General features: G+C 44.5%; 1 protein-coding gene across 3 annotated transcripts in view; it reads left to right on the top strand.

Annotated features, from left to right (window-relative positions):
- The window catches only part of LOC144601244 (catenin alpha-3-like), a 928496-nt gene that overhangs the window by 844659 nt on the left and 56098 nt on the right, over nt 1-27739 (top strand). For all 3 annotated transcript variants that reach the window (XM_078413251.1, XM_078413253.1, XM_078413252.1), the window contains 2 exons: nt 1467-1559; nt 9669-9850. In XM_078413251.1, the coding sequence (XP_078269377.1) occupies nt 1467-1559; nt 9669-9850 (275 nt within the window). The remainder of the gene's footprint in view (nt 1-1466; nt 1560-9668; nt 9851-27739) is intronic.

Genomic DNA, 27739 nt, shown 5'->3' with positions numbered 1-27739 from the left:
TTTACAAATACTAATGTGTGCATTACAAAAGCCAGATCAGGCTACACACTGCTGTCACTTAAAAACAAAATCTGTCAGTCCGAATTGTCACCTTAATCAATGAGAATCAATGGATCCTCGGGGATGATTTTAGTTCAAAAAGATAGTAACTATTAGCAAAGTGGGAACAGCCTTGTTCTTTCGTCCTGAGGAAGGACTTCCCTCCCTCGACTCTGTCCAGGGACCCCGACAGGTTAGTCAGAGGTTCTCTCCAACTTCATCTACTGTAGCCGTTGTTCAAGATGTGGACTCTTACACATTGGTGAGATAAAACATAGACTGGGCGATTGTTTCGCTGAGCACCTTCGCTCAGTCCGCCTGGACCTACCTGATCTCCCGGAGGAAAACCAAAGCCACTCAGGGGAAATACGCACAGTTGCACGGGTAACTTCCAAATCCCACACAGACAGCACCAAAGGTCAGAATTGAACTCAGATTCCAGGAACTGTGAGGTAACAGCTCCATTACCTGCACCATTTTGCCATCGACATGCTCCCTCATTTGTGAGAGTGGGGGGGGGGCACTCATATGTTGGGAGCTATTCCTAACTTACCAAACAACAAAAGGTGATTGTTCCAGAGGTTAATGTGTGCCTGTGAAAATAAATTGTTCCTAGCAATTGACCCACTCTTGCCTGGTGTCCAGATATTGCCGCTCCTATTGATCCTATGGATCTTACAGAAACATCTCAAATTCTTAAGGGATGGGACAGGCGAGATGCAGGAAAAATGTTTCCGATGTTGGGGGAGTCCAGAACCAGGGGTCACAGTTTAAGAATAAGGGGTAGGCCATTTAGGACTGAGATGAGGAAAAGCTTTTTCAGCCAGTGTTGTGAATCTGTGAAATTCTCTGCCTCAGAGGGCAGTGGAGGCCAATTCACTGGATGCGTTCAAGAGAGAGTTGGGCTAATGGAATCAAGGGACATGGGAAGCAGAAACAGGGTACTGATTCTGGATGATCAGCCATGTTGAATGGTGGTGCTGGCTCGAAGGGCCGATTGGCCTACTCCTGCACCTATTTTCTATGTTTCCATTTATCCAAAATAATATGTAACTGAGCAACTGTTAAACCAGTAAATAATCCAAATACAGAAGGTGATTTACAGTAAATACCATATTCCAACAGTTAATTTCTTGGCCATTCATGTGAAGTGCTTTGAAAGGCACTTTTAATCACACAGAGCTCCTTCACCAGAAATTCTTTAATATGTTGTGATAATTGCAGTGGATCTCAACTATCTAGAATTGTTTACCATTATTCGCTTTCATAAGGTCTTCACCTTGCATTGAATATAATAAACTGTGTTGAAGCTGCAACAAAACAATTTTTTTGGTTCCAATTCGACAATAAAATAGTTGCGACCTTACTGAAATGCGAGTGACTAAAACTCTGTGTTTTAACAGATAATTCCTGTTGTTTTCTCCCAGACACCTGAAGAGCTTGAAGATATATCTGACCTTGAGGATGGTCACGATGCATTAAGTCACACCAGTGTGCAGACAGAGGGAAAATCTGACAGGGTAAGACACTTTGAAACAACAAAAATGTAAATGTTGAGCATTTTTAGCATGAAGACATATTTTATATGATTAATCCAAGCTCATTTTTAACCCCCTCTCCTGCCGCACCAAACATCTCTAACTAAGGCCTATTAAAGTCAGGGCATGCTGTCGTTTAAGATGAGGAGCAGGACTTAGCGCAGTTCCTTGCCACTACTTTGATCTTTGAGTTTTGGTAAACAAACGGTTTGCTGCAGGCAAACAAGAGCCAACTCTTATTCAAAAGTAAAAAAACTGCAGATGCTAGAAATCTGAACCAAACAAAAAGTCAATGCAAGAGTACTCAGCTCGTTGGGAAAGTTCTTATACTCTGTATTGTTCATACTCTGTGAAAAGAGTATCAGAATTAATGTGTCAGGCTAAAGATCCTCTTTTTCTCACATTTCATTTTTTTCATATTATATTTCCTAATGACATAGAAAAAAGCCATGTAACCAAATGGTCAGTATTCAGATGGGTGGTTTATCTGGCTGGTTCCAAATGATAGTTTAGTTTAGTTTCGAGGTACAGCACAGAAACAGGTCCATCGGCCCACTGAGTCTGCGCCGACCAGTGATCCCCACACGTTAACACTAGGGACAATTACGTATACCAAGCCAATTAACCTGTAAACCCATACGGCTTTGAGGTGCGGGAGGAAACCGAAGATCTCAGAGAAAACCCACGCGGTCACGGGGAGAACGTACACTCTCCGTTCAGACAGCACCCGTAGTCGGGATCGAACCCAGGTCTCTGGCGCTGCAAGCGGTGTAGGGCAGCGACTTTATCGCTGTGCTGCCGTGCCACTCTCTAGTGTGTAAATCAAGCCAGCAGCTATGTACCTGAGTATAACAAGGAAGATTGTATTAATAATGAGAGATAGTTGAAAGAAAGAAGACAAAATAATAATGATTGTATACAGAATGAAATATTAGAGCCTTTATATAATTTCATGTTCTCATTTCATGTTTGCAGTCAATTCATTCCCTTTGAAATATTTTCACTGTTGTTGTCCTGGTGAGTATTGTCATCAGCTTTCACCCAGTGAGATCCCAATGGAATAATGATAGTGTCTAACAGAGGAATGTTCCCTGTTCTTCTCAAGGTATAGACCAGGATATATACGTTGGGCACATCCCCATGAATATGCTGATATTCCAAAGCTTGGCACCTCTGACTAAACTGCACTGTCAGCTGTGCGATGCGCTGACCTTCTGAGAGAGGGCCAACAGTGTCACTGAGTGTCACTGGAGCAAGAAGTTCTAAAGAGGTCGCTCCTCAAATGTTGGCTGCATTTCAGGCCCACGCTTCTGATCTTCGGTCAGCTGGTACGGATGGGGGTGGGTCAGTGGGGAGATCACGATTCCAGGCAGCAAGCAGTCAAGGCTTCTACCTGAGTTGACTGCCTGCCCCTCTTCTGGGCTTAGGTCCATACCGCGTCTCTGGAGAAAGAGCAAGGGGACTTGGGAGGCCTCTGTGAACACTGGTCTCTGCGGAGGCTTAAGTGCGTCATGGATACGGCTGACCACGTTGTAATTTGATGTTCGATGTTTGCAAACAGCATGAAAAGCAGTTTTGATTAGTACAGTACTTTGTAAACTGCGAATTTGTAATAAAAGCTCCTTGGGAAAGAAAAATAAAATGGAGCAAGAAATGAATCACTGATTGATGAGTCACATCTGTCCACATTGACATACATCAGTCAGAGTAAACCATTTGGAATAAAATTAATTAGGGAATGAATGTAATTTTTCTTCACAAAAAAAACTAAGGGGCATCAAGAAGATATCTGAACTTGCAACATAAGAACAAGGTTCAGGAGTCGAGTTGAGAGTGTTTTATTGTCATGTGTCCCTAACCGGAACAACAAAATTCTTACTTGCATTTCATTGTTCCGTTTCGGGACAATACACAGCCACTAAAGACTGCTCCACCATTTCCTGAGATCACGGCTGCTCTGTTTGTATCTTGATCCAAGTTCCAGTTTATCTGTGGTGAAATTCAACCCGTGCTAATCAGGTGTCTATCTACCTCTGCCTTAAAAATATGAAAAGCCACGATATATAAAGACATATAAAAATATCCATATCCAAATCTGATTCCACCATCCTTCAAGGAGGGAAATTCCAACAACTCTGGAGCATCTGAGAGAAAAAGAGTTTCACATAATTTTTGTCTTAACAAAAATTTTAAACTGTGATTCCTAGTTGTAGGTTCTCCCAGACATCCCCTCTACACCCATCCTGTCCAGATTATTTCCAGCAGCTTCCAAATAGGTTCAAGGTGAAGGGGAAAAGATTTAATTGGAATCTGAGGGGTAACCTTTTCCAACAAAGGGTGGTGGGTGTATGGAACGAGCTGCTAGTGGAGGAAGTTGAGGCAGGGACAATTGCAACATTTAAGAAACAGTTAAGCAGGTACATGGATCGGACAGATTTGGTGAGATATGGGCCAAATGCAGGCAGGTGGGACCAGTGTCGCTAGAACATGTGGGCCGGTGTGGGCAAGTTGGACCAAAGGGACTGTTTCCACACCATATCACTCTGTGACTCTAAATACTTCCAAACTCCAGCAAACAGCCTTTCCGAAGCTGGGCACAAAATGTGGGTTGATTGTTTAATTAACTGCTGTAAAATGCCCCTTGTGTGTAGGTGAGTGCTAGAATCTGGGGGTATTTGTTAACAATATGGAGAGAATAAAGTTGGATTAGATTACTGTAGGATAAGTGTAGATGGGTTGTTTATGGTCAGCGTGGTCTTGGTGGGTCAAAGGCCTTGTTTCCATGCTGCATCTCACTTTTTATTTCTGCAGCAATAACATTATCTGAAGTAGGCCAACAGCAAAAAGAGGAACCTCCAGATTACTCCTGTTCTGCCAGGCTCTGAAGAGAAGGTGGTGGTCTCCTTATCTGATCCAGCAATGGTCCCAGCTGTCCAGCCCAACCTTGCTCTTACTGCAAGCAAACAGGTGGCCATCCTGCATCCACCCTGCAGGGCTGAAATGGAATCAGCGGCTTTTTAATGTTCTGTCAAATTCAAGAGCTAATATCTGGCCCTGAAAGTTATCAAGACATCTGTTGCCACTATAAAGAAGGCTAAAGAAACTGAAAATATACAAATCCCAAGAGATAATAGTAAAGAAAGTTAAAGAAAAGCAGTGTAATGTTTGTATGAATAGGCTGGCTGCCTTTCTGTCCTTGATGAATTCACCTCCATTCTCAGCTCTAAATGCGATTGAGTTTTAGCTATTCTGGGCTGTAGGTGGCCTTAAGAGCGGTGGGGAATGTCACTGTTGTCAGCGAGTTGCTGAATGTCTTGCACTCTTTCCACTCACCATCTGTTCCTGGGGTCACGGGCTCTCTGTTCGACCTCACTCTTCAGCTGCCTGTTGAGCTGTTTCACCAGGTGTACTAAGTAGTTTTTCACCTGCTATCAGTAATGGTATGCATGAAGGACTGCTTTAGAGTTTAGAGAGAGTTTAGAGAGATACAGTGTGGAAACAGGCCCTTCGGCCCACCGAATCTGCACTAACCAGCGATCCCTGCACATTAACACTATCTATGCACACTAGGGACAATTTTTACATATAAACCAAGCCAATTAAGCTACGGACCTGTTCGTCTTTGGAGTGTGGGAGGACAATAGACAATAGACAATAGACAATAGGTGCAGGGGTAGGCCATTCATCCCTTCGAGCCAGCACCGCCATTCAATGCGATCATGGCTGATCACTCTCAATCAGTACCCCGTTCCTGCCTTCTCCCCATACCCCCTGACTCCGCTATCCTTAAGAGCTCTATCCAGCTCTCTCTTGAAAGCATCCAACGAACTGGCCTCCACTGCCTTCTGAGGCAGAGAATTCCACACCTTCACCACTCTCTGACTGAAAAAGTTCTTCCTCATCTCCGTTTTAAATGGCCTACCCCTTATTCTTAAACTTTGGCCCCTTGTTCTGGACTCCCCCAACATTGGGAACATGTTTCCTGCCTCTAATGTGTCCAATCCCCTAATTATCTTATATGTTTCAATAAGATCCCCCCTCATCCTTCTAAATTCCAGTGTATACAAGCCCAATCGCTCCAGCCTTTCAACATACGACAGTCCCGCCATTCCGGGAATTAACGGAAGTTCTCAGAGAAAACCCACATGGTCATGGGGAGAACGTACAAACTCCATACAGGGAGCACCCATAGCCATGATCATTGAGCTTCTATTGAGAAGCTGGGTAACGACTTCAATCTGCAAAAATGCAGGCAGAAATGAAAACAGCCAGAAGTGAGAGGTGAAATCAATGCACGTCCTTTGTTGAGGCAGTGATAGTCAGAGGAAGTCAGGACATGTGACAGGCCTGGCCACTGTGTTCTTCAAATCCCTTTTGAAAATCTCCATGCATTTCTGGTCTCATGATCACCGAGTTTAGTTTAGTGATACAACGGGGGAAACAAGCCCTTCGGCCCACCGATTCCGCGCCAGCCAGCGATCCCCGCACACTAACACGATCCCTCACACTAGGAACAATTTACCATTATACCAAGCCAATTAACCTACAAGCCTGTATGTCTTTGGAGTGTGGGAGGAAACTGGAGATGCTGGAGAAAACTCACGCTGGTCACGGGGGGAACATACAAACTCTGTACAGACTAGCACCCACAGTCAGGATCGAGCCCAGGTCTCTGGTATTGTAAGGCAGTAACTCTACCACTGCGCCACCGTGCCGCCCTCTGAGGTGGGGTTTCAGAAGATTCGTTTATCATTTTAGATTATGTTTTATCTTTGGTTCTAAATTTTTTTTAATTTAAAAACATAGGAAGTAGAAGCAAGAGTAGGCTATTCTGCCCTGTGTGCTGCAGTGCCATTCAATAAGATCAAGACTACCATTAACTTCAGTGTCACCTTTATGCACAGTGGCACAGCGGTAGAGTTGCTGCCTTACAGCACCAAAGACCCAGATTTGATCCTGGCCTCGGGTGCTGTTTGTTTGGAGTTTGTAAATTCTCCCTGTGACTGTATGTTTTGCCTGGATGCTTTAGTTTCCTCCCACATTCCAAAGGCAAACAGATTGTAGGTCAATTGTGGACTGTAGACCAATGTATGGTTGATTGCTGGTCGGAACAGACTCGGTGGGCCGAAGGGCCTGTTTCCACGCTGTATCTAAAAACTATACTAAACTAATTCCATATTCACGGATTGCACAAATACTCATGTAATGGACTAAAAATATATATTAATGTTGATTTTTATTTACAGGAAACAGTATTCACATTTGTGTAGGAAATGGGAAGCATCAGGTACAATTGTGCCCAATAGTTATTGAGTCATAGAATCATACAATGTGCAAACAGGTCCTTCGGCCCAACTTGCCCACACCGACCAACATGTCTTCTAATGCTCTGATGAGCACGTTTTTCAACAAAGTGACTCATTGCTTTATATCCCTTGAACTGGTTGGAATAATAGAATTAATATTATGATAAACTCATCATCTTAAATTTAATAAGTCATTAAATAGTCACAATATCAATTATCAAATTTTCAAGTTTGGATTACTTTGTATGTCATTAACTTCTTAATTGAAGATGATTCAATAAGCAAAAACAAATGCAGATGCTGAAAATCTGAAATAAAAACAGAAAATGCTGGAACTACTCAGCAAGTTGGGCAGTAATTGTGGAGAGAAAAAGCATTTCAAGTTGGTCACCTTTGGTTGGAAGTAGGAAAATTTGGTAAACAAGCATGTTTAAGATGCAGAATTTGGGGAGGATTCGGTGAACAAAATAAAGTTCTGTGAACTGCAGATGCTGGAATTTTGAGCAACATGCCAAGTACTGCAGTAACTCAGCAGGTCAGGCAGCATCTGTGGAGGGAATAGGCAGATGACGTTTCGGGTTCGGATCCTTCTTCAGACTGAATGATGGAGAATGGAATCATAGATTGATGCTAAAGGGTTGTTGGTGGCAAATAATGTCAGGTAAGAGTATAGATTGAGGAAGAAAAGGAGAGAGGCTGGAACTGTGAGTTGCAGACCCCAGCAGTTCCAGAAATCTGAAAACAATGGAGAATGTTGGAAGTGCCAAGCAGCATCTGTAGAGAGAGGAGAATTGAGAAACAACAAAACAAGCAATGGGTTTTAAAGCAAAATAATCTGCAGTGGCTGGAAACTTGAAACAAAAGCAGAAAGTGGTGGAAACACTCAACAGACCAGGCAGCATCCACACAAGAGAGAAGCAGAGGTAATGCACCAGATGGTCATCCGCCCAGATCACCATCCCTGCCTCTTCCCACAAGACTCTGCACAAAAAATAATCAAACATTGATTATCAATAATCAAACAGCTTCTCAATTTTTCTTCAGATAGACACAAAATGCTGGAGTAACTCAGGCAGCATCTCTGGAGAGAAGGAATGGGTGACATTTCGAGTCGAGACACCTTCTTCACCCTCTCAATTTTTCTTAATGTGCCTGATGCTCAAACGCACAGGGGACCACTTTCAGGATATGTGCCTGCAGACTTTCACAGAGCTTTTTTGGTTCTATTCAGAATAAAAAATATATACAAAATAAAATTCTTGTTTTGTGCAAAAATTCTTCATACGTCCTCAGTGGTTACACATTCAATATTGTCATATACAGGAGTGTTCGCACCTATCTTTAAACAAAATTCCCTTGTCACTCATGTGATTCCCCCCCTCCCCCTCCCCCTCTCCCCGGGATGATATCCTTCCCTTATTTGAGGAGTGACCCCAGCTGACTCAGCCTCTCAACACTTTTAGAGAGCTTGTCGAGCCTGATTCCCCATTATTTAAGGTCATAAGGTCAAAAGTGATAGGAGCAGAATTAGGCCATTTGGCCCATCAAGTCTACTCCGCCATTTAATCATGGCTGATATATCTCTACCCTCCTAACCCCATTCTCCCCCCTTCCCCCCATAACCCTTGACACCCATACTAATCAAGAATCTATCTATCACTGCCTTAAAAAATCCATTGACTTGGCCTCCACAGCCTTCTGTGGCAAAGAATTCCACAGATTCACCACCCTCTGACTAAAGAACTTCCTCCTCATCTCCTTCTTAAAGGAACGTCCATTAATTCGGAGGCTATGACCTCTCGTCCTGGACTCTCCTACTAGTGGAAACATCCTCTCCACATCCAATCTATCCAAGCCTTTTCCATGTTCTGTACATTTCAAAGAGGTCCCCCCTCATCCTTCTAAACTCCAGCGAGTACAGGCCCAGTACCGTCATTTGTGGTTATCCTTCTTGAGGAAATGCCAGTTCGGCTCGCTGAACCCACGTCAAGTAAGTCATCTTTCAGTAAAGCACCCACCGAGTTCTCCTTCAAGCCTCTCTACCACTAACACTTTCTGGTCCAGTATGAACTGACAATTCAATGCACTGAAAACAACTGCCTTTCATATATTGAAAGGCATATATATAACTTTTATTTATATAGCATTTTTCATGCGATTTAATGCAGCCCAAATGCGATTTAATGCAGCTTTCTACAAAAACAAACACAAGTCAAAACAAAGATACAATATAAAACAGTAAGGACATAGGCATACAAAGCACAGATTTTTATTTTAAAATTTAAAATTTAAAATTGGGAGTGTAAAAAAACAAAGGATGTAAAATCAGTTAAAAGCTTGAGTAAAAAGATATGTTTTTAACTGCACCTTAAAAAGCTCAACTGAGTCGGCGTTCCTCATAGCCCTGGGTAGGGTATTCCACAGCTTGGGGGCGTAGTTAAAAAAGGCTGCTTCCCCAATTTTCTTACTGCTGCGGCATTGAGTGGCTAACAGGCCAGCATCAGAAGACCTGAGCGCTCGAGTAGGGGCATAAGGAAGGAGGGACTCTGTAAGATATGCTGCTCCTAAGCCCTTTAGGGCTAAGTAGACTGTAAGGAGGACCTTACAGGGAGCCAATGAAGGGAGTATAATACTGGGGTGATATGTTCCACAGATCTCTGCAGTCAATGTTGTCCTGTCAGAAATTGACCTCAACAAAGGCTATGGATATGGTGAGAGTGCAGGGTGAAACTCATCTGCGATAGAAGACCTCTCTTAGTTATTCCTTGCTTTTGTTGTGTTTCAGATTAAAATGACTGAACTACCTGAAGAGGAAAAGGCTAAGATTGCCGAGCAGGTTGCGGATTTCAAGAAGGTTAAGAGCAGGCTGGATGCAGAGATTGAGATTTGGGACGAGACCAGCAATGACATCATTGTACTTGCCAAGAAGATGTGCATGATCATGATGGAGATGACTGATTTCACCAGGTAATTCATGGGAGGAGTTGGTTGTGCCTAACGGCTGCGGCTCTCTGGCAGTCTGTTTGTCTTTTTTTCTTTTTTTTTGTTTGTGTCGGTGTTGGGATGGTTTTTGTTTCTGTTTTTGGCTGTGTATATGTGGGGGGTGGGGGGGGGGGGTGGGTGTGTGTGGGGGTGGGGGGTGGGGGGGGGGGGTGGGGGGGGTGTAAGAAGGAGATGAGACTAAAACCGTACACAATACTCCAGATGTGGTCTTACCAGGGCCCTATACAACTGCAGAAGAACCTCTCTACTCCTATACTGAAATCCTCTTGTTATGAAGGCCAACATTCCATTAGCTTTCTTCACTGCCTGCTGTACCTGCACGCCAACTTTCAGTGACTGGTGTACAAGGAAACCCAGGTCTCGTTGCACCTCCCCCTTACCTAACCTAACTCCAGTGAGATAATAATCTGCCTCCTTGTTTTTGCCGCCAAAGTGGATGACCTCACATTTATCTATATTATACGGCATCTGCCATGCATCGGCCCACTCACTCAACCTGTCCAGGTCACCCTGCAACCTCCTAACATCCTCTTCACAGTTTACACTGCCACCCAGCTTTGTGTCATCCGCAAACTTGCTAGTGTTGCTTCTAATTCCCTTTTCCAAATCATTAATATATTTGGTAAACAGTTGCGGCCTCAACACCGAGCCTTGCGGCACTCCACTCACCACTGCCTGCCATTCTGAAAAGGACCCGTTTACTCCTACTCTTTGCTTCCTGTCTGCCAACCAATTTTCTATCCATGTCAACACCCTACCCCCAATACCATGTGCTTTAATTTTAGTCACCAATCTCCCGTGCGGGACCTTATCAAAGGCTTTCTGAAAGTCTAGATACACTACATCCACTGGCTCCCCTTCACTCATTTTACTTGTTACATCCTCAAAAAATTCCAGAAGATTAGTCAAGCATGATTTCTCTTTCATAAATCCATGCTGACTTGGACTTATCCTTTTACTGCTATCCAAATGCACCGTTATTACTTCTTTAGTAATTGACTCCAGCATCTTTCCCACCACCGAAGCCAGGCTAACTGGTCTGTAATTCCCCATTTTCTCTCTCCCTCCTTTCTTGAAGAGTGGGATAACATTAGCTATCCTCCAATCCACAGGAACTGATCCTGAATCTATTGAACATTGGAAAATGATCACCAATGTGTCCACTATTTCTAGAGCCACCTCCCTGAGGACCCTGGGATGCAGACCATCAGGCCCAGGGGATTTATCATCCTTCAGTCCCATTAGTCCACCCAATACTATTTCTCGCCCAATGAAAATTTCTTTCACTTCCTCTACCCCACTAGATCCTCTGTCCTCCAGTGCATCTGGGAGATTGTGTCTTCCTTAGTGAAGACAGATCCGAAGTATCTGTTCAACTCTTCTGCCATTTCCTTGTTACCCATAACAATTTCACCCCTGTCTGCCTTCAAGGGACCCACATTTGACTTTGCTACTCTTTTTCTCTTAACATATCTAAAGAAGCTTTTACTGTCCTTCTTTATATTCTTGGCCAGCTTCCCCTCGTACTTCATCTTTTGAGCCCATATTGCCCGTTTTGTCACCTTCTGTTGTCCTATGAAAGTTTCCCAATCCTCTGGCTTCCGGCTACTCTTTGCTGTGTTATACATCTTTTCTTTTAGTTTTATTCCATCCCTAACTTCCCTTGTCAGCCACGGTTACCTCCTACTCCCCTTAGAATCTTTCTTCCTTTTTGGAATGAAATTATCCTGCGTCTTCCGGATTATGCCCAGAAATTCCTGCCATTGCTGTTCCACCATCAATCCTGCTAGGGTCCCTTTCCAGTCGACCTTGGCCAGCTCCTCTCTCATGCCTCATAGTCCCCTTTGTTCAACTGCAACACTGACACTTCCGATTTAACCTTCTCCTTCTCAAATTGCAGATTAAAACTAATCATATTATGATCACTACCTCCAAGCGGTTCCTTTACCTCGAGTTCTCTTATCAAATCTGGTTCATTGGACAACACTAAATCCAGAATTGCCTTTTCTCTGGTAGGCTCCATTACAAGCTGCTCTAAGAATCCATCTCAGAGGCACTCTACAAACTCTCTTTCTTGGGGTCCAGAACCAACCAGATTTTCCCAGTCTACCTGCATATTAAAATCACCCATCACAATAGTAGCATTACCTGTCTTACATGCTAGTTTTAACTCCTCCTGCTCCTATATCTGGGCTACTATTTGGGGGTCTGTAGATAACACCAATTAGTGTCTTCTTGCCTTTACAATTCCTCAACTCAATCCACAGTGACTCTACCTCGTCAGTCCCCATGTCTTCCCTCGCAAGGAACTGAATTTCGTCCCTCACCAGCAGAGCTACCCCACTGCCTCTGCCCACCTGCCTGTCCTTTCTATAGGATGTATAACCCTGAATATTAAGTTCCCAGGCCCGATCCTCCCGCAGCCACGTCTCTGTAATCCCCACAGTCAGATCTACCAACCTCTAACTGAGCCTCAAGCTCATCTACTTTACTTCTTATGCTTCACGCATTCATATACAATACTTTTAATTCCTTGCTCATCTCACCCTTCACATCGGTCCCTATTACACTTGGCCATACTCTCCTATCCCTTTGTGAGCTTTCTTTCCCGTTAATTCTGAGGTCATTAACTATCCCTTTACTCTCTTTCCCTTTAACTCCATCCTTGACTATCCCATTTGACACCCCCACCCCCCCCCCCCTCCCTATTTAGTTTAAAACCACCCGTGTAGCAGTGACAAACCTGCCTGCCAGAATGCTGGTCCCCCACCTATTAAGGTGCAATCCGTCCCTTTTGTACAATTCCCCCTTACCCCAAATCAGATCCCAGTGATCTAAGAATCTAAATCTCTGCCCCCTGCACCATTTCCTCAGCCACACATTCAGGTCCTGTATTTCCCTGTTCCTGCTCTCGCCAGCATGAGGAACTGGAAGCAAACCGGAGATAACCACCCTGGAGGTCCTGCTTTTCAGCATTTTTCCGAGCTCTCTAAAGTCACGCTGCAGAATATTCATCCCCTTCTTTCCGACATCGTTTGTGCCAACATGCACTACCACTTCTGGCTGTTCACCTTCGCCCTTGAGGATTTTCTGCACTCTGTCCGTGACATCCTGGCACCAAGGAGGCAGCACACCATCCTCGAATCCCGTCTGTTGCCGCAGAAACCCCTGTCCGTACCTCTCACAATGGAGTCTCCTCCTACCACGGCGTTGCCTGACGTCGGCCTCTTTGGTTTTGGCAAACAGGAACAGGGAAAAGAAGGAATGAAGGGGTTGGACAGGTCTTTGATTATGCTGGCTGCTTTGCCAAGGTGTCATGAAGTGTAGATGGAGTCTCTGGTGGGGTGTCTGGTTGGTGTGGGCTGGTGTATATCTACAACTTTCTGCAATTTCTTGTGGTCTTGTGTAGAGCTGTTCCCAAACTAAGCTGTGATGCAACCTGACAGTATGTTTTTCGATGGTGCATCTGTCGAAGTTTGTAAGAGTCATTGGAGACATGTTGAAATTCCTCAGTCTCTTAAGGAAGTAGAGGTGTGGGTGTGGTTGATCCATTCCAGATGATTGGTAATATTAACGCCTAGGAACTTGAAACTCTTAACCATTTCCACTTCAGCACCATTGATGCTGGTTGTGTCATGTGCTCAACCACACTTCCTGCAGTCGATAACTAGCTCTTTCATCTTGCTGATAGACAATAGACAACAGGTGCAGGAGGAGGCCATTCGGCCCTTTGAGCCTGTACGCACCGCCATCCAATGTGATCATGGCTGATCATTCTCAATCAGTACCCTGTTCCTGCCTTCTCCCCATACCCCCTGACTCCGCTTTCCTTAAGAGCTCTATCCAGCTCTCTCTTGAATGCATTCAGAGAATTGGCCTTCACTGCCTTCTGAGGCAGAGAATTCCACAGGGATATTGAGGGAGAGGTTGTTCCCTGACAGCATGTCACTAAGTTCTCTATCTCCTTCCAACATTCCAACAAAGGCCAACATTTGTAATTATTTGCTGTTTCTGCATGCTGACTTTGCGTTTCATGGGCAAGAAGCCTCAGATCCCTTTGCCCTGTTTTGCTCCATGTACAAAACCATGCTTTTTCCACCTTCCTTCCAAAGGGGGAAACCTTGAATTTTCCCATTACATCCATTTGCCAACTGCTTGCCTATTCGTTTAACCTTCCTATACCCCTTCATATCCAGAACCGTTCACACGCACAGAATTGCACTTGACGATACCACAATTGTAAAGTGGGAAGCCTAACCCACTTTACAATTTCTGCTGAACAAGATCCCACAAATTGCAATGGGTCTATTACCAAATAATCTGCTTCGATGTTTCTGATTGTAGTGGTGAAGACACAAAGAAAACTCCCATCATGTTCAATTGAAAAATGCCATGCAAATCATTAGTGTTGAAAAGAAACTTTTTTTTTCTCGACCTCCGTTACTGCTTTTCCTGTCCAACACACCAGTCTGCCTCTGCTCAATTCCAATGGCATCATATTCCAGGACAACAAAACGAGCACCGTCTAGCGCTCATCACTTGCCCCTCCCTCCGCATGCGCCCACACGCCCCTTCAAACGTCTTGCGCCTTATCAAGCAGTCCAGACTATGTGCCAAATATTTCTTCACGAACTGCTGCAGTTTTCCCCTGTTATGTTTCCTTACTGTAGACATAGAAACATAGAAACATAGAAAATAGGTGCAGGAGTAGGCCATTCGGCCCTTCGAGCCTGCACCGCCATTCAATATGATCATGGCTGATCATCCAACTCAGTGTCCTGTACCTGCCTTCTCTCCATACCCCCTGACCCCTTTAGCCACAAGGGCCACATCTAACTCCCTCTTACATATTGCCAATGAACTGGCCTCAACTACCTTCTGTGGCAGAGAATTCCACAGATTCACCACTCTGTGTGAAAAAAAACTTTCTCATCTCGGTCCTAAAAGACTTCCCCCTTATCCTTAAACTGTGACCCCTTGTTCTGGACTTCCCCCAACATCGGGAACAATCTTCCTGCATCTAGCCTGTCCAATCCGTTAAGAATTTAGACCTTATGAGCTCTCGAGCACAGAACTAATGTTTGACATCTGGCTACAGAAAGCATGCACACATTAACTTCCCTGTTCCACCGGCCCAATTGCCAGAAGAACATCTCACCTCTTCAAGTATGGTTTTTTCACATCCAATACAGAGGGCAGACAAAGGCTTTTTTTCCCCTTCAGATCCACTGCAGCATGCCTGCAGTATTACAGCGAAAGGATTCATCAAAGCTAGATAGTGTCTAACCCTCCCCTTGCTGCAATAGATAATGATATGCTCACTTTAAACAGGGGCATGTTGGAATTAACACTGGTTACACTTAAAGTTCTATTCAGCGTGCTATGCCCCAAAGGCAGTCATGACATTATTAATGCAATATTGCATTACAGCTCTGTTCTCCTCCAGGCAGCTAATTAAGACAATATTAGTTCAAAACCTGACATGAGTGTAAAACTACCGACTCCTTTGCGTTGTGCAGTCACGCATGGATTGCCCAAATTCATTAAATCGTTACAAACTCTAAAGAGAAATCTTACTCTGCAAATCATCTGGAAAAGAAATGTTATTTGGCTACTTTTAATGAGCTTTCTGATCTAGCGCCTTTCATAACTGCTGGACGTCTCCAAACCTCTTTACCTCCTGTGTAGTAGGCACAAAGGTAGTCACTGCTATAAGGTAGGAGAGAAAAGCAGCTTCTGATTCATGTTTAACAAGGTTGCATAGTGAGCAATGTGATAACGATCAGTGATTCATGTTGGCGGAGGAGTAATTATTGGCCAGAGCACAGGGGAGAATATCTTGATCTTCTATGGAAGCTGAATGGGATCTTTTATACCCGCAGAGATGGTAGCCAGCAACAGGGAACATGGTGCAACTGAATATTCTGTCAAGCCAGTCGATGGCATTTAAAGTTTAGTTTAGTTTAGTTTGGGGATACAGCGCGGAAACAGGCCCTTCAGCCCACCGAGTCCGTGCCGACCAGCGATCCCTGCACACTAACACTATTCTACACACACTGGGGATAATTTATAATTTTACTGAAATCAATTAACCGACAAACCAGTACAGTACGTCTTTGGAGTGTGGGAGGAAATCGGTTACACCTGGGAGAACGTACAAACTCGGTACAGACAGCACCTGTGGTCAGGATCGAACAAGGGTCTCAGACGCTGGAAGGCAGCAACTATAACAAGGTGCTACCATGCCACCCCGATGCTTGATGCATATTGTTAGCACTGCTATGCAACTGCATTATGGACAGTGGTCAGTTGCACGATGAACAGATTGCACTACATCACTTTGACTGTAAATTTAGTTTAGGTTAGTTTAGTTTAGTTTAGTTTAGAGATACAGCACAAAAACACGCCCTTCAGCCCTCCGAGTCCACGCCAACCATCTGTCACCCATTCACACTGGTTTTATGTAATCCCACTTTCTCATCCACTTGCTACATATTTGGGGCGTTTTTGTTACAGAGGCCAATTAACCTAAAACTCAAACATCTTTGGGATGTGGGAGGAAACCAGAGCACCCAGTGGAAATCCATGCACTCGCAGTGAGAACATGCAAACTCCACATAAAGAGCACCCAAGTTCAGGATCATACCCAGGTCTCCGTCACAGTGAGGAAACAGACCTACCAGCTGCACCAGGCCCACCGGAAATTGGTGGAACAGCACCTCATATTTCGCCTGGGCAGCTTGCAGCCCAGCGGTATGAACATTAACTTCTCCAACTTTAGATAGTTCCTCTGTCCCTCTCTTCCCCTCCCCCTTCCCAGTTCTCCCTCTATCTTCCTGTCTCCACCTATATCTTTCCTTTGTCCCGCCCCCCTGACATCAGTCTGAAGAAGGGTCTCGACCCGAAACGTCACCCATTCCTTCTCTCCTGAGATGCTGCCCGACCTGCTGATTTACTCCAGCATTTTGTGAATAAATACCTTTGATTTGTACCAGCATCTGCAGTTATTTTCTTACACTAAGCTGCACCACTGTAATACTTTACTTTTTCATATGTGAAGCGATCATATTTGAGTACAATTTAGTGCAACTCAAAGTTCCCTGTGCAAATGGAAGCCAGGTGATTCTTGTGTGGAACTTTAAATGAAGTGTTTGTTCTGGGCCTTATGGATTATCCAGGCTTTCCCTCCAATGAATACCGACATCCTTTGGACCATCAGACTTCTCTTGACATAGTTCTGGAAATGTTTGCAGGCTTTGTCCAGCTTCATGGGGCACACATGATGTTGCAGCGTATTAGTTTTCACAGGTGGCCCTGGATCCTATTGTAATCTAAGATTATGGAGACCTCCCACCTGGTATTTAGTGGTTGGATTTGGAGAGAACTAGACTAAATATGTTGCTGTGGAAGAAGGAACTGCAGATGCTGGTTTACATTGAAGATAGACACAAAATGCTGGAGTAAATCAGCGGGTCTCCACATAGGCATCTCTGGAGAGAAGGAATAGGTGACGTTTGAGGTCAGGGATGAAGGGTCTTGAGCCGAAACGTCGCCTATTCCTTTTCTCCAGAGATCCTGCCTAACCCGCTGAGTTACTCCAGCATTTTGTGTCTATCTAAATGTGTTGCTACTTTATTTTCACAGCGGCAATAATTTGTTGATGCATGTTGTATGTGAACTGACTTATTCCATGACACCACATCGGTACTATGTTAGGTTTTCCCTAGGATTCCGTTCCTGAGAACGTAAATTGGAAATAGGGCCACAAACAGAATATCCACACGTAGATGATGCCTGCATAAATGGGTTGTCCAAAAGGAATAGAGAGACTTGAGAATCATTCGAAATCTCATGTTACCATTCTTAATGATAAACGTAATAGAATATAGAACATTGAACAGTACAGCACAGGAACAGGCCCTTCAGCCCACAATGTTTGTACTGAACATGATGCCAAGCCAAACATTTATCTGCCTGCATTTAATACATATCCCTCCATTTCTGTATATCCATGTGCCGATCCAAAAGTTGCTCAAACACCTACCTCCACCACCATCTATGGCAGCCCATTCCAGTCACCCACCACCCTCTGGTAAAAGATTTGTCTCGCACCTCTCCTTTAAACTTTGCCCCCCAAACAAAGCTATTTCCTCTAGTATTTAATATTTTCATCCGTGGTAAAAATGTTCTGACTGTCTACTTTATCTATTCCTCTCAAAATGTAATATATTACGATCAGATCTCCCTTCAACCTCCGGTATTCCAGCAAAAACAATCCAAGTCTGTCCAACCTGTCCTTGTAGCTATGACCCTCTAGTCCAGGCATTATTCTGATAAACCACCTCTGCCCTCTTTTCAAAGCTTTCACATCCTTCCTATACTGGGGTGACCAGAACCTCCCACAATACTACAAATGCCGACTAATATTAACAAATTCAGTCCAAGTCTATTCTTTTAAAAGATTTTACTGCAGAATTCTCACTCTTGAGAGTGGGGAAGATTCCAACAAGGGGACATAGCTTCAGAATTGAGGGACAAAAGTTTAGGGGTAACATGAGGGGTAACTTCTTTACTCAGAGGGTGGTGGCTGTATGGAATGGGCTTCCGGTGGAAGTGGTGGAGGCAGGCTCGATTTTATTATTTAAGAGTAAATTGGATAGGTATATGGATGGGAGGGGATTGGAGGGTTATGGTCTGAGTGCAGGTAGATGAGACTAGGTCAGGGAGAGTGGTCGGCGTGGACTGGTAGGGCCGAACGGGCCTGTTTCCGTGCTGTAGTTGTTATATGGTTATATGGTTAACAGTTTTTAAATGCTCTTAATGGTTTTAAACAGGGCTATGTGTCTGATGTTTCTCCACATAGGACTCATAAAATGGACATGGATCTTATAGAAACTTACAAAATTCTTAAGGGGTTGGACAGGCTAGATGCAGGAAGATTGTTCCCGATGTTGGGGAAGTCCAGAACAAGGGGTCACAGTTTAAGGATAAGGGGGAAGTCTTTTAGGACCGAGATGAGAAAGTTTTTTTTCACACAGAGTGGTGAATCTGTGGAATTCTCTGCCACAGAAGGTAGTTGAGGCCAGTTCATTGGCTATATTTAAGAGGGAGTTAGATGTGGCCCTTGTGGCTAAAGGGATCAGGGGGTATGGAGAGAAGGCAGGTACAGGATACTGAGTTGGATGATCAGCCATGATCATATTGAATGGCGGTGCAGGTTCGAAGGGCCGAATGGCCTACTCCTGCACCTATTTTCTATGTTTCTATGTTTCTATGAATGTGATATATTCTTCTTGGGTTCAATGTGGCCGAATTCCAGTTATTGTCAAGAACTGGCAACCACAGCCCCACAGGGCCCAGCAAATCCATCTTGACTGACTTGTTCATACGTATAAGCTGTACATAGGTTGGGCATTTGTTCATGCGTTCATAAGTTCTAGTAACAGAGTAAGACCATTTGGTCAATCATGTCTTCTCTGCCATTCAATCATGGCTATCTATCTTTCCCTCTCAACTCAACTCCCTGACTCCCTTACTAATCAAGAATCTGTCAATCTCCGCCTTAAAAATATCCATTGACTTGGCCTCCACAGATGAAAGAATGGGTTGACTGGGCTTGTATTCATTGGAATTTAGAAGGTTGAGAGGGGATCTTATAGAAACATAAAATTCTTAAAGGATTGGACAGGCTAGATGCAGGAAAAATGTTCCCGATGTTGGGGGAGTCCAGAACCAGGGGTCACATTTTAAGAATAAGGGGTAGGCCATTTAGGACTGAGATGAGGAAACATTTTTTCACCCAGAGATTTGGGAATCTATGGAATTCGCTGTCACAGAAGACAGTGGAGACCAATTACTGGATGTTTTCAAGAGAGAGTTAGATTTAGCTCTTAGGGCTAAAGGAATCAAGGGATATGTGGAAAAAGAAGGAACGGGGTACTGATTTTAGATGATCAGCCATGATCATATTGAATGGCTGTGGTGGGCCGATGGCCTACTCCTGCACCTATTTGTCTATGTTCTCTGTTTCTATGTCTGTGGCAATGAATTCCACAGATTCACCATCCACTGACTAAAGAGATTCCTTCTGATCACCTTTCTAAAGATACGTCCTTTTATTCTGATGCTATGGCCTCTGGTCCTAGACTCTCCCACTAGTGGAAACATCCTCTCCACATGCACTCCATCCAAGCCTATTCGTAACCTCAGGAGCACCTGTATGGAGATGGTGGTGCAACTGTTAATGGAGGTGGTGACATCAAATTGATTGGGCTACATGGCTATAATGGCAAGTACTGATACTCCGGAGTAACGATGGAAGACAGTATTGATACACGTGTGGAAATAGTGATAAAGAGAGTGATACAGTACTGATACTCCAGCGTAATGACGGAAGACAGTATTGATATCCCTGTGTAGAAATAGTGATAGTGTCAGGATACCAAAGTGAAGAGAGCAATGGAGTATTGACTCTCCCAGGTGGCTTTGGTTATGAGCTTCTTTTCCATTCCTGGAGGCACTTTGCTCATCCCAGTGACTGTGATGCATGAAGCAATAACTCCGTTAAATGATCTGTTTTGTAACAATGTGAGGGGTTCAGACTTGTTGTGGGATGCAATAAAAACAAATCTTTTACGTGCGGGGAGAAACATTGCGATAAGTTATGGATGAATTTAATTGTTTCATTAGGAGGGATCTAAATAGCAATCTTGAATTAGTTTGCCTCTTGATTTGTGGCAAATATATCAGCAGGTTGAGTAAAGATGGCATTTAGTGTTCAGGTCCGGGGGAAATATTGCGTTCCAGTTAATTTAATTGCCTATGCCTATTAGGTTAATTACAGCAGTGCATTATATCCTCCTACATATGGTATCGAAATTAGTAATGAAAATGTGAAAACATTTATTTACATGTCTTCATTACCCCACCCTCCAACTGAGAGGCATAGTCATAGAGTGACACAGTGTGGAAACAGGCCTTTTGGCCCAACTAGCCCACACTGGCACGGTGGCGCAGCGGTAGAGTTGCTGCCTTACAGCGAATGCAGCGCCGGAGACTCAGGTTCGATCCTGACTACGGGCGCTGTACTGTAAGGAGTTTGTACGTTCTCCCCGTGACCTGCGTGGGTTTTCTCCGAGATCTTCGGTTTCCTCCCACACTCCAAAGACGTACAGGTATGTAGGTTAATTGACTGGGTAAATGTAAAAAAATTGTCCCTAGTGTGTGTCGGATAGTGTTAATGTGCGGGGATCGCTGGGCGGTGCGGACTTGGTGGGCCAAAAAGGCCTGTTTCCGCGCTGCATATGAAATATGAAATATGAAATATGAAAAAAATATGTCCCAGCTGCACTAGTCCCATCTGCCCGCGTTTGGTCCATATCCCTCCAAACCTGTCCTATCCATATCCTTGAACAAAGTCCTGACATAATCACAATTGTCAATATGATAAGCTGTGTATCGGACCAAGACAAAGATAAATGACCCCTCATAGCCTTCTGCCTGTCTCCAGACATTGATGCAGACTACTCTCTGTCTCCACACACACTGCACATATAGCCTGCTGTTTGTCTCCTGACATCTATACAGTCTGGTCTCTGCCTCTGGACATTTATACAGACTGCTCTTTGACTCCAGACATTTATGCAGCTTGCTGCCTATCTCCAGACAGTTACACAGCTTGCCTTCCATCTCCGGACATTTATACAGTTTTGCTGCCTGAATCCAGATATTTCTGCAACCTGTTATTCATCTCCATATATATATATATACACAGCCTGCTGTCTAGTTCCAGACATCTGTGTAGCTTTCTTTCCATTTTAATATCTCTAGATACGTTTGCTATCAAGTCTCGATGAGCAAACATCTTTGCTGCTCATCACCGTTTCCCAGGGTGCTATACTGTAGAATCACCAAGCGAAGCAGAGACGTGCCACAGCACCGAACAAGACACAGAACAGAACATTCACCCCCAGCAAGTCCGTGCCAGCTCTCGACCACGCTGCCCATGACTCGTTCCAATCCCTGGCCCCGTGACCATGGCGTGTAAACTTTTCATCGCATTCATTTCATCTAATTCCTTCTTGAATCCTGCCTCCACCACATCTGCAGGCAGTGCATTCCAACTTCCAACCACACCTGAGTCATTACGTTTTTCCTCATGTCACTGTCTACTCTCTTCCCCTTTATTTTAGACCTATGATATGTTGGCTGCAGCCCTCCACCCATGAGACAACCTTTTGCTATCCACCGTGTCTGTGACCCCAGTATTTTACAAACTTCCGGTCAGATATCCCCTCTACCTACTGTTCTGCAAACTAAACAGAACCAGTCTCTCTAATCTTGTAACCCTGACCATCATCCCAGTAACTCTTCTTGACTACCTTCTTAACCTGACTACCGACCCATGGCACTAACATCCATGGTGACAAAGTGCTTATAGACTTTAGTTATGACCCATACCAACTTCTACCTGAGCAAAAACATGGACCCACTGCAATTTGCCTATCGCTACAATAGATCAACATGGTTGTCATAAAACAATCGGTCTCTTCCCTGATACCCAGTAGGTTATTCCATGTTAAATTGCTGCATTGACTCGAGCTTAACGCACGTTGAGAAACTAAGAATTCATCATCTTAGCCTTGGCTGCATTTTCTAGAATTCGCTTTTTCCAGTCTTCATAATCCTGTTTTTTTGTTACTTCGGGTTCGTTGTTGAATGACTGGAGCGGCTAGGCTTGTATACACTGGAATTTAGAAGAATGAGAGGGGATCTTATCGAAACATATAAGATTATTAAGGGGTTGGACACGTTAGAGGCAGGAAACATGTTCCCAATGTTGGGGGAGTCCAGAACCAGGGGCCACAGTTTAAGAATAAGGGGTAGGCCATTTAGAACGGAGATGAGGAAAAACCTTTTCAGTCAGAGAGTTGTAAATCTGTGGAATTCACTGCCTCAGAAGGCAGTGGAGGCCAAGTCTCTGAATGCATTCGAGAGAGCTAGATAGAGCTCTTAAGGATAGCGGAGTCAGGGGATATGGGGAGAAGGCAGGAACAGGGTACTGATTGAGAATATATATATATATATATATATATATATATTCTCAATCAGTACCCTGTTCCTGCCTTCTCCCCATATATATATATATATAAAAGAAAATAACTACAGATGCTGTTACAAATCGAAGGTATTTATTCACAAAGTGCTGGAGTAACTCAGCAGGTCAGGCAGCATCTCGGGAGAGAAGGAATGGGTGACGTTTCGGGTCGAGACCCTTCTTCAGACTGATTGAGAATGATCAGCAATGATCACTTTGAATGGTGGTGCTGGCTCGAAGGGCCGAATGGCCTACTCCTATTGATTAAAAAAAATCAACATGGATGTGGTCTTGCTGGCTCCCCACTCTGCACTGGACCACTTGGACAGTAAGAACACAAACGCCTGGCTGTTGTTCAGTGGCTACAGCTCAATGTTCAACACCACCATCCCCTCCAAACTTGTTATTGAACTCAGGGAACCAGGTCTCTGCTCATCGCTATGCAATTAGATCCTTGATCAGCAGACCTCAATCAGCACGAACTGGCAACAAAACCTCCTCGTGAACCATCAAACCAAGAGGGCCTCAAGACTGTGTGCTCGGTGTACCTGCTCGACTCGCTCTGTACCCATGTCTGTGCAGCTAGACACAATTCCAATGCCATCTTTAAACCCACCACTGTTGCTGGACGAACAACGAGTAACAGTGAGTCAGAGTATAGGTGAGAGATTGAAAATCTGATTGAATGGTGTCAGAACAACATTCTCACTCTCACCACCAGCGAAAACCAAAGAGCAGGTGTGTTGAATTGAGAAGGGATTCACGAACCTGTCGTCATCGACGGGTCGATGGTGGAGAGAGTCAACAACTTCAAGCTCCTGGGCGAACACATCTCTGAACATTGGTAAAATGACAAAGAAACCCCACCAACATCCGTAGAGTGAACCCTCGCTTTACCGGACCCCTTTATAACAGATGTTGGTTATAGTGGACAGACCTGCCGACCCAGCCTCTGCTCGCACCTTCTTTCCGGCTGCCTAGAGCCTTGGTTTCTTAGTGCCTCGGGAGAAGGCAGGAAAATAAGATTAGGAGGCAGAGATCAGCCACGATTGAATGGCAGAGTGGACTCGATGGACCGAATGGCCTAATTCTACTCCTATAACTTGTGAACTTGTTTCCAACGGCACCCCCCACTCGCGAGGTGTGCTGGCGAGCCCTTCCCCACCCACCCCAGGGTCCGGTGACACGGCTGTTGTTGCAGCTCATGTTGTAGCCCCTGGGGGCAACGCTTTCGTCACGCTGCTGCCACTGACCCGAAGTTGACTGAAGCAAAAGAGGATACGATACGATACGATAGAACTTTATTTATCCCAAGAGCGAAATTGATCAAATTTGATCTTATAGAGGTATATAAAATCATGAGGGGAATAGATAGGGTAAATAGATAGGTAGGGTAGTCCATAGAGCTCAGAGGACAATCGGAACACAGCTACCAGCCTTGGAGGGCATCTACAACACACGATGCCTCAGAAAAGCCACCAGCATCCACAAAGACTCTTCACACCCCTGCAACAGTCTGTTCGAACTTCTACCATCGGGCAGACGATACAAGGCCTTCTACGCCCGCACCTCCAGACTCAGGAACAGCTTCATCCCCAGGGCCATAGCTGCTATGAACCGGTCCTGCTGAGCCGGATGGTCACATCGCACAGTGAACCGGCACAGATCTACTTGCACTTTATTCTGTTTTAAAACTGTTCTAATTTGTTTTATTGGGTTGTTTAAATTAATACTGACTAGCTAATTAATTTATTGCATCGTATGGGAGGCGCATTCCCAATCTCGTTGTACCCCCTGTACAATGACAATAAGATATATTGTATTGTATTGTATTGTACACATAATCTTTTTCCCGAGGTAGAGGAATCAAGAGCTAGAGGGCACAGCTTTAAAGTGAGAGGGGAATGATTTAAAGACTTTTGGATAGGTACATGAATAGAAAAGGTTTAGAGCAATATGGCCAAACGCAGGCAAGTAGGACCAGCTTAGATGGGCCATCGAAGTCAGGATATTGGCATGGACAGGATAGGCCGAAGGGTCTGTTTCCGTGCTGTATGACTCTATGATTTTTGAATACTACAATACACTAACCTCAGCCATGAACCTCTATGGATGGTTCTGATTGCACAAAGGACACCGGGTTTTTGCACTCGGGTTATTACTTTATTGTGTTTTTTAATGTTCATCATGTACGATCTGTGGGTATTGCATTTACAGGCCTGCTACGCTGCTGGAGGTAAATATGTCATTGGTATCAGTGCATATGACGAATAAACACTCTTGACTCTTCACGTAAAGTTCCTTTGGATCCTCTCCAGTGCTTCCACGTCCGCCCTGTAATCAGTGACCAGAATGGAGCACAAAAATGCATTTGAGATCTGAACATTGTTTTATAAAGGCTCAACATGACTTTGTACATAATTCCCTGAAGGTGGTGTCGCGGGCTTTTGGTTTACACTGGTCTTTATGAGGCAGGGAATTGAGTGTAGAAGTTGGGACGTTATGCTAAAGTTGTACAAGATGTTGGTGAGGCCGTGCTTGGAGTATTTTGTTCAGTTATGGTCATTGATGGATTGATGCTCCGTGTCTCTTTGATAAAGCCCAGAAATCTGCATTTCGTATTAATTGCTTTCACAACCTATCCTCTGTATTCATTGACAAAATGCTGGAGTAACTTTAACCGCCATTAACCGTGACATTAACCGCCTCAAATTCTCCACTCCCCTGACTAACTCTAACCTCTCCCCTCCTGTATGTCCACTCTGTATTCATTGCCTCGGGTCTCTTTGCTCTCATAGTCTATTTGTAACAGACATTACTTCACACCATCTACTTTTTGTCTCACGACATTTGCTACTCACCAAACCCAGAGGAAGTTTGGAATGTGCAGATGCCAGAGAGGTGCCTAATTATGATTTTTATTTTCTCTTTACCTCTTCAATGTTAAGGCATTTGTCGTGGAATGCTCTATATAGTGAGTTATTACCTCATGTTTAAAAAAAGATACATGGGGTTGGAGATTTTTGCAGCAGCAACAAATATAGAGAATGGATGCAAGTTGTCTGTGCGTATTCTTTCTGCTGCCATGTTGGAGGAAATGAGAGCGCAAAACAGGAGGACGGAGAGGAGTGGTGGTGATAGAGCCTCTATTGTGCAAATGGAAATTGCAGAGGAGAGGCCATGGGGAAGACTGGCTTCTCTGTGTAACTGATCATTGGACATAGGGTGACCTGAAAGTCAAAGCTGAATGAAGTCCCTCCTTGTCATGGGGATTCGGTGAAAATTTGTCCTGAGACTGTACTTATCTGAACCACTCAGCTAGAAGAGGCCCTGGCATCCCAGGCAGCGTAACCAGTTCAGCTTCTCAACTTCCTCTACTTCCTCTTCCTCCTTCTCCTTGAGTTCATATGTGGGGCAGTACAGAGGCAGATAGACACAAAAAAGCTGGAGGAACTCAGCGGGCCAAGCAGCATGTCTGGAGAGAAGGAATGGGTGACGTTTCGGGTCGAGGCCCTTCTTCAGATTTAAAGTCAGGGGAAAGGGAAACGAGAGATATAGATGATGCCTCTCCATTCTCCATCTCCGTACCCTCTCTCTCCATCCCCCCACCACCCAAGACGCACCAGCTTCTCGTTCTCCCCCAACAAACAGCTGACAATGGCCTTATTCCTTTATCATCGTTACTTTTTTGCATACTTTTCATTCATTGTTCTATATCTCTCTACCTCATCGTCGACATCTCTCGTCTCCCTTTCCCGCAGTATAGAGGCACGTGGCCGGGTTTAATGGTGGGATGAACTTAGGTTTCACTGGGCCGCATGGGCCACAGAGGCAGGTTGAAAAGGACTCCCTTTGCCGCCTCCTGGCTACTCTTTAAGTCAGCCTGCAAGCTCAGAGAGGTGAGAGTGAGAGTTGGGCTTGTGATAGAACGACAGCCTCACAGAAGCTTCATGGGATCTGCTGTTCTGCATAAACATTTAATGGTTGCAGGGGAACCTGCCGGAGAGGAATGTGCAAGTCCCTGTTGGTTTAGACTAGCTTCATGAGCAAAGTTGACGCAATGGCAGGTCTTGACAAACTATACCTGCCCTCCTTTATTCATTTGTCTGCAGCTGAATGAGACATCCTGAATTTAAATTGATAAAGAGGTGAGGGTGGTCATCATTTCCACGTGGCCAATGTATTTAGAAGGGAGCAGGTCTCTTCTGAAAGGCTTGAGATAACTGCTGCACAAAACCCTCGTCTCTGCAACACTGCAGGTCCATGAGATCTGGGGAACTGAAGCTATACTTTGCAGGTAATGAGTCACAAAATTGGGAATGGGTAACATATCAGCCATCTTACTGTGCAGGAAGGAACTGCAGATGCTGGTTCCCTCTCCCCCGACTCAATCTGAAGAAGGGTTTCGATCCCGATTCCTTTTCTTCAGAGATGCCGCCTGGCCCGCTGAGTTACTCCAGCACATTGTGTCTGCCAACCTTGCTCTGCAACTCTATGAGGAGTGAGGAAGCAACAGCAACATGCTGCCGTGGAGAAACAGAGTCAAGAGGAGGAAAGGGGTCGGCAGAGCAGTGATGAATAACTCCTGATGCTTGTCTCTGCATCCGTACCTCTGCTGGCAAAGCCCCGACTGCACCGATTCCTGCCATCCATAACATAACCATAACCACAACAACACTTTATTGTCACTCGGCACAACACCGAGCGAAATTTCAGCAGTCACACAAAATACAGCAAAAAAGAAAAGAACACAGGAC

This window comes from Rhinoraja longicauda, chromosome 16, assembly GCF_053455715.1.
Source record: "Rhinoraja longicauda isolate Sanriku21f chromosome 16, sRhiLon1.1, whole genome shotgun sequence".
NCBI lineage: Eukaryota > Metazoa > Chordata > Chondrichthyes > Rajiformes > Arhynchobatidae > Rhinoraja > Rhinoraja longicauda.
This window is presented reverse-complemented; position numbering and strand designations above follow the sequence as displayed.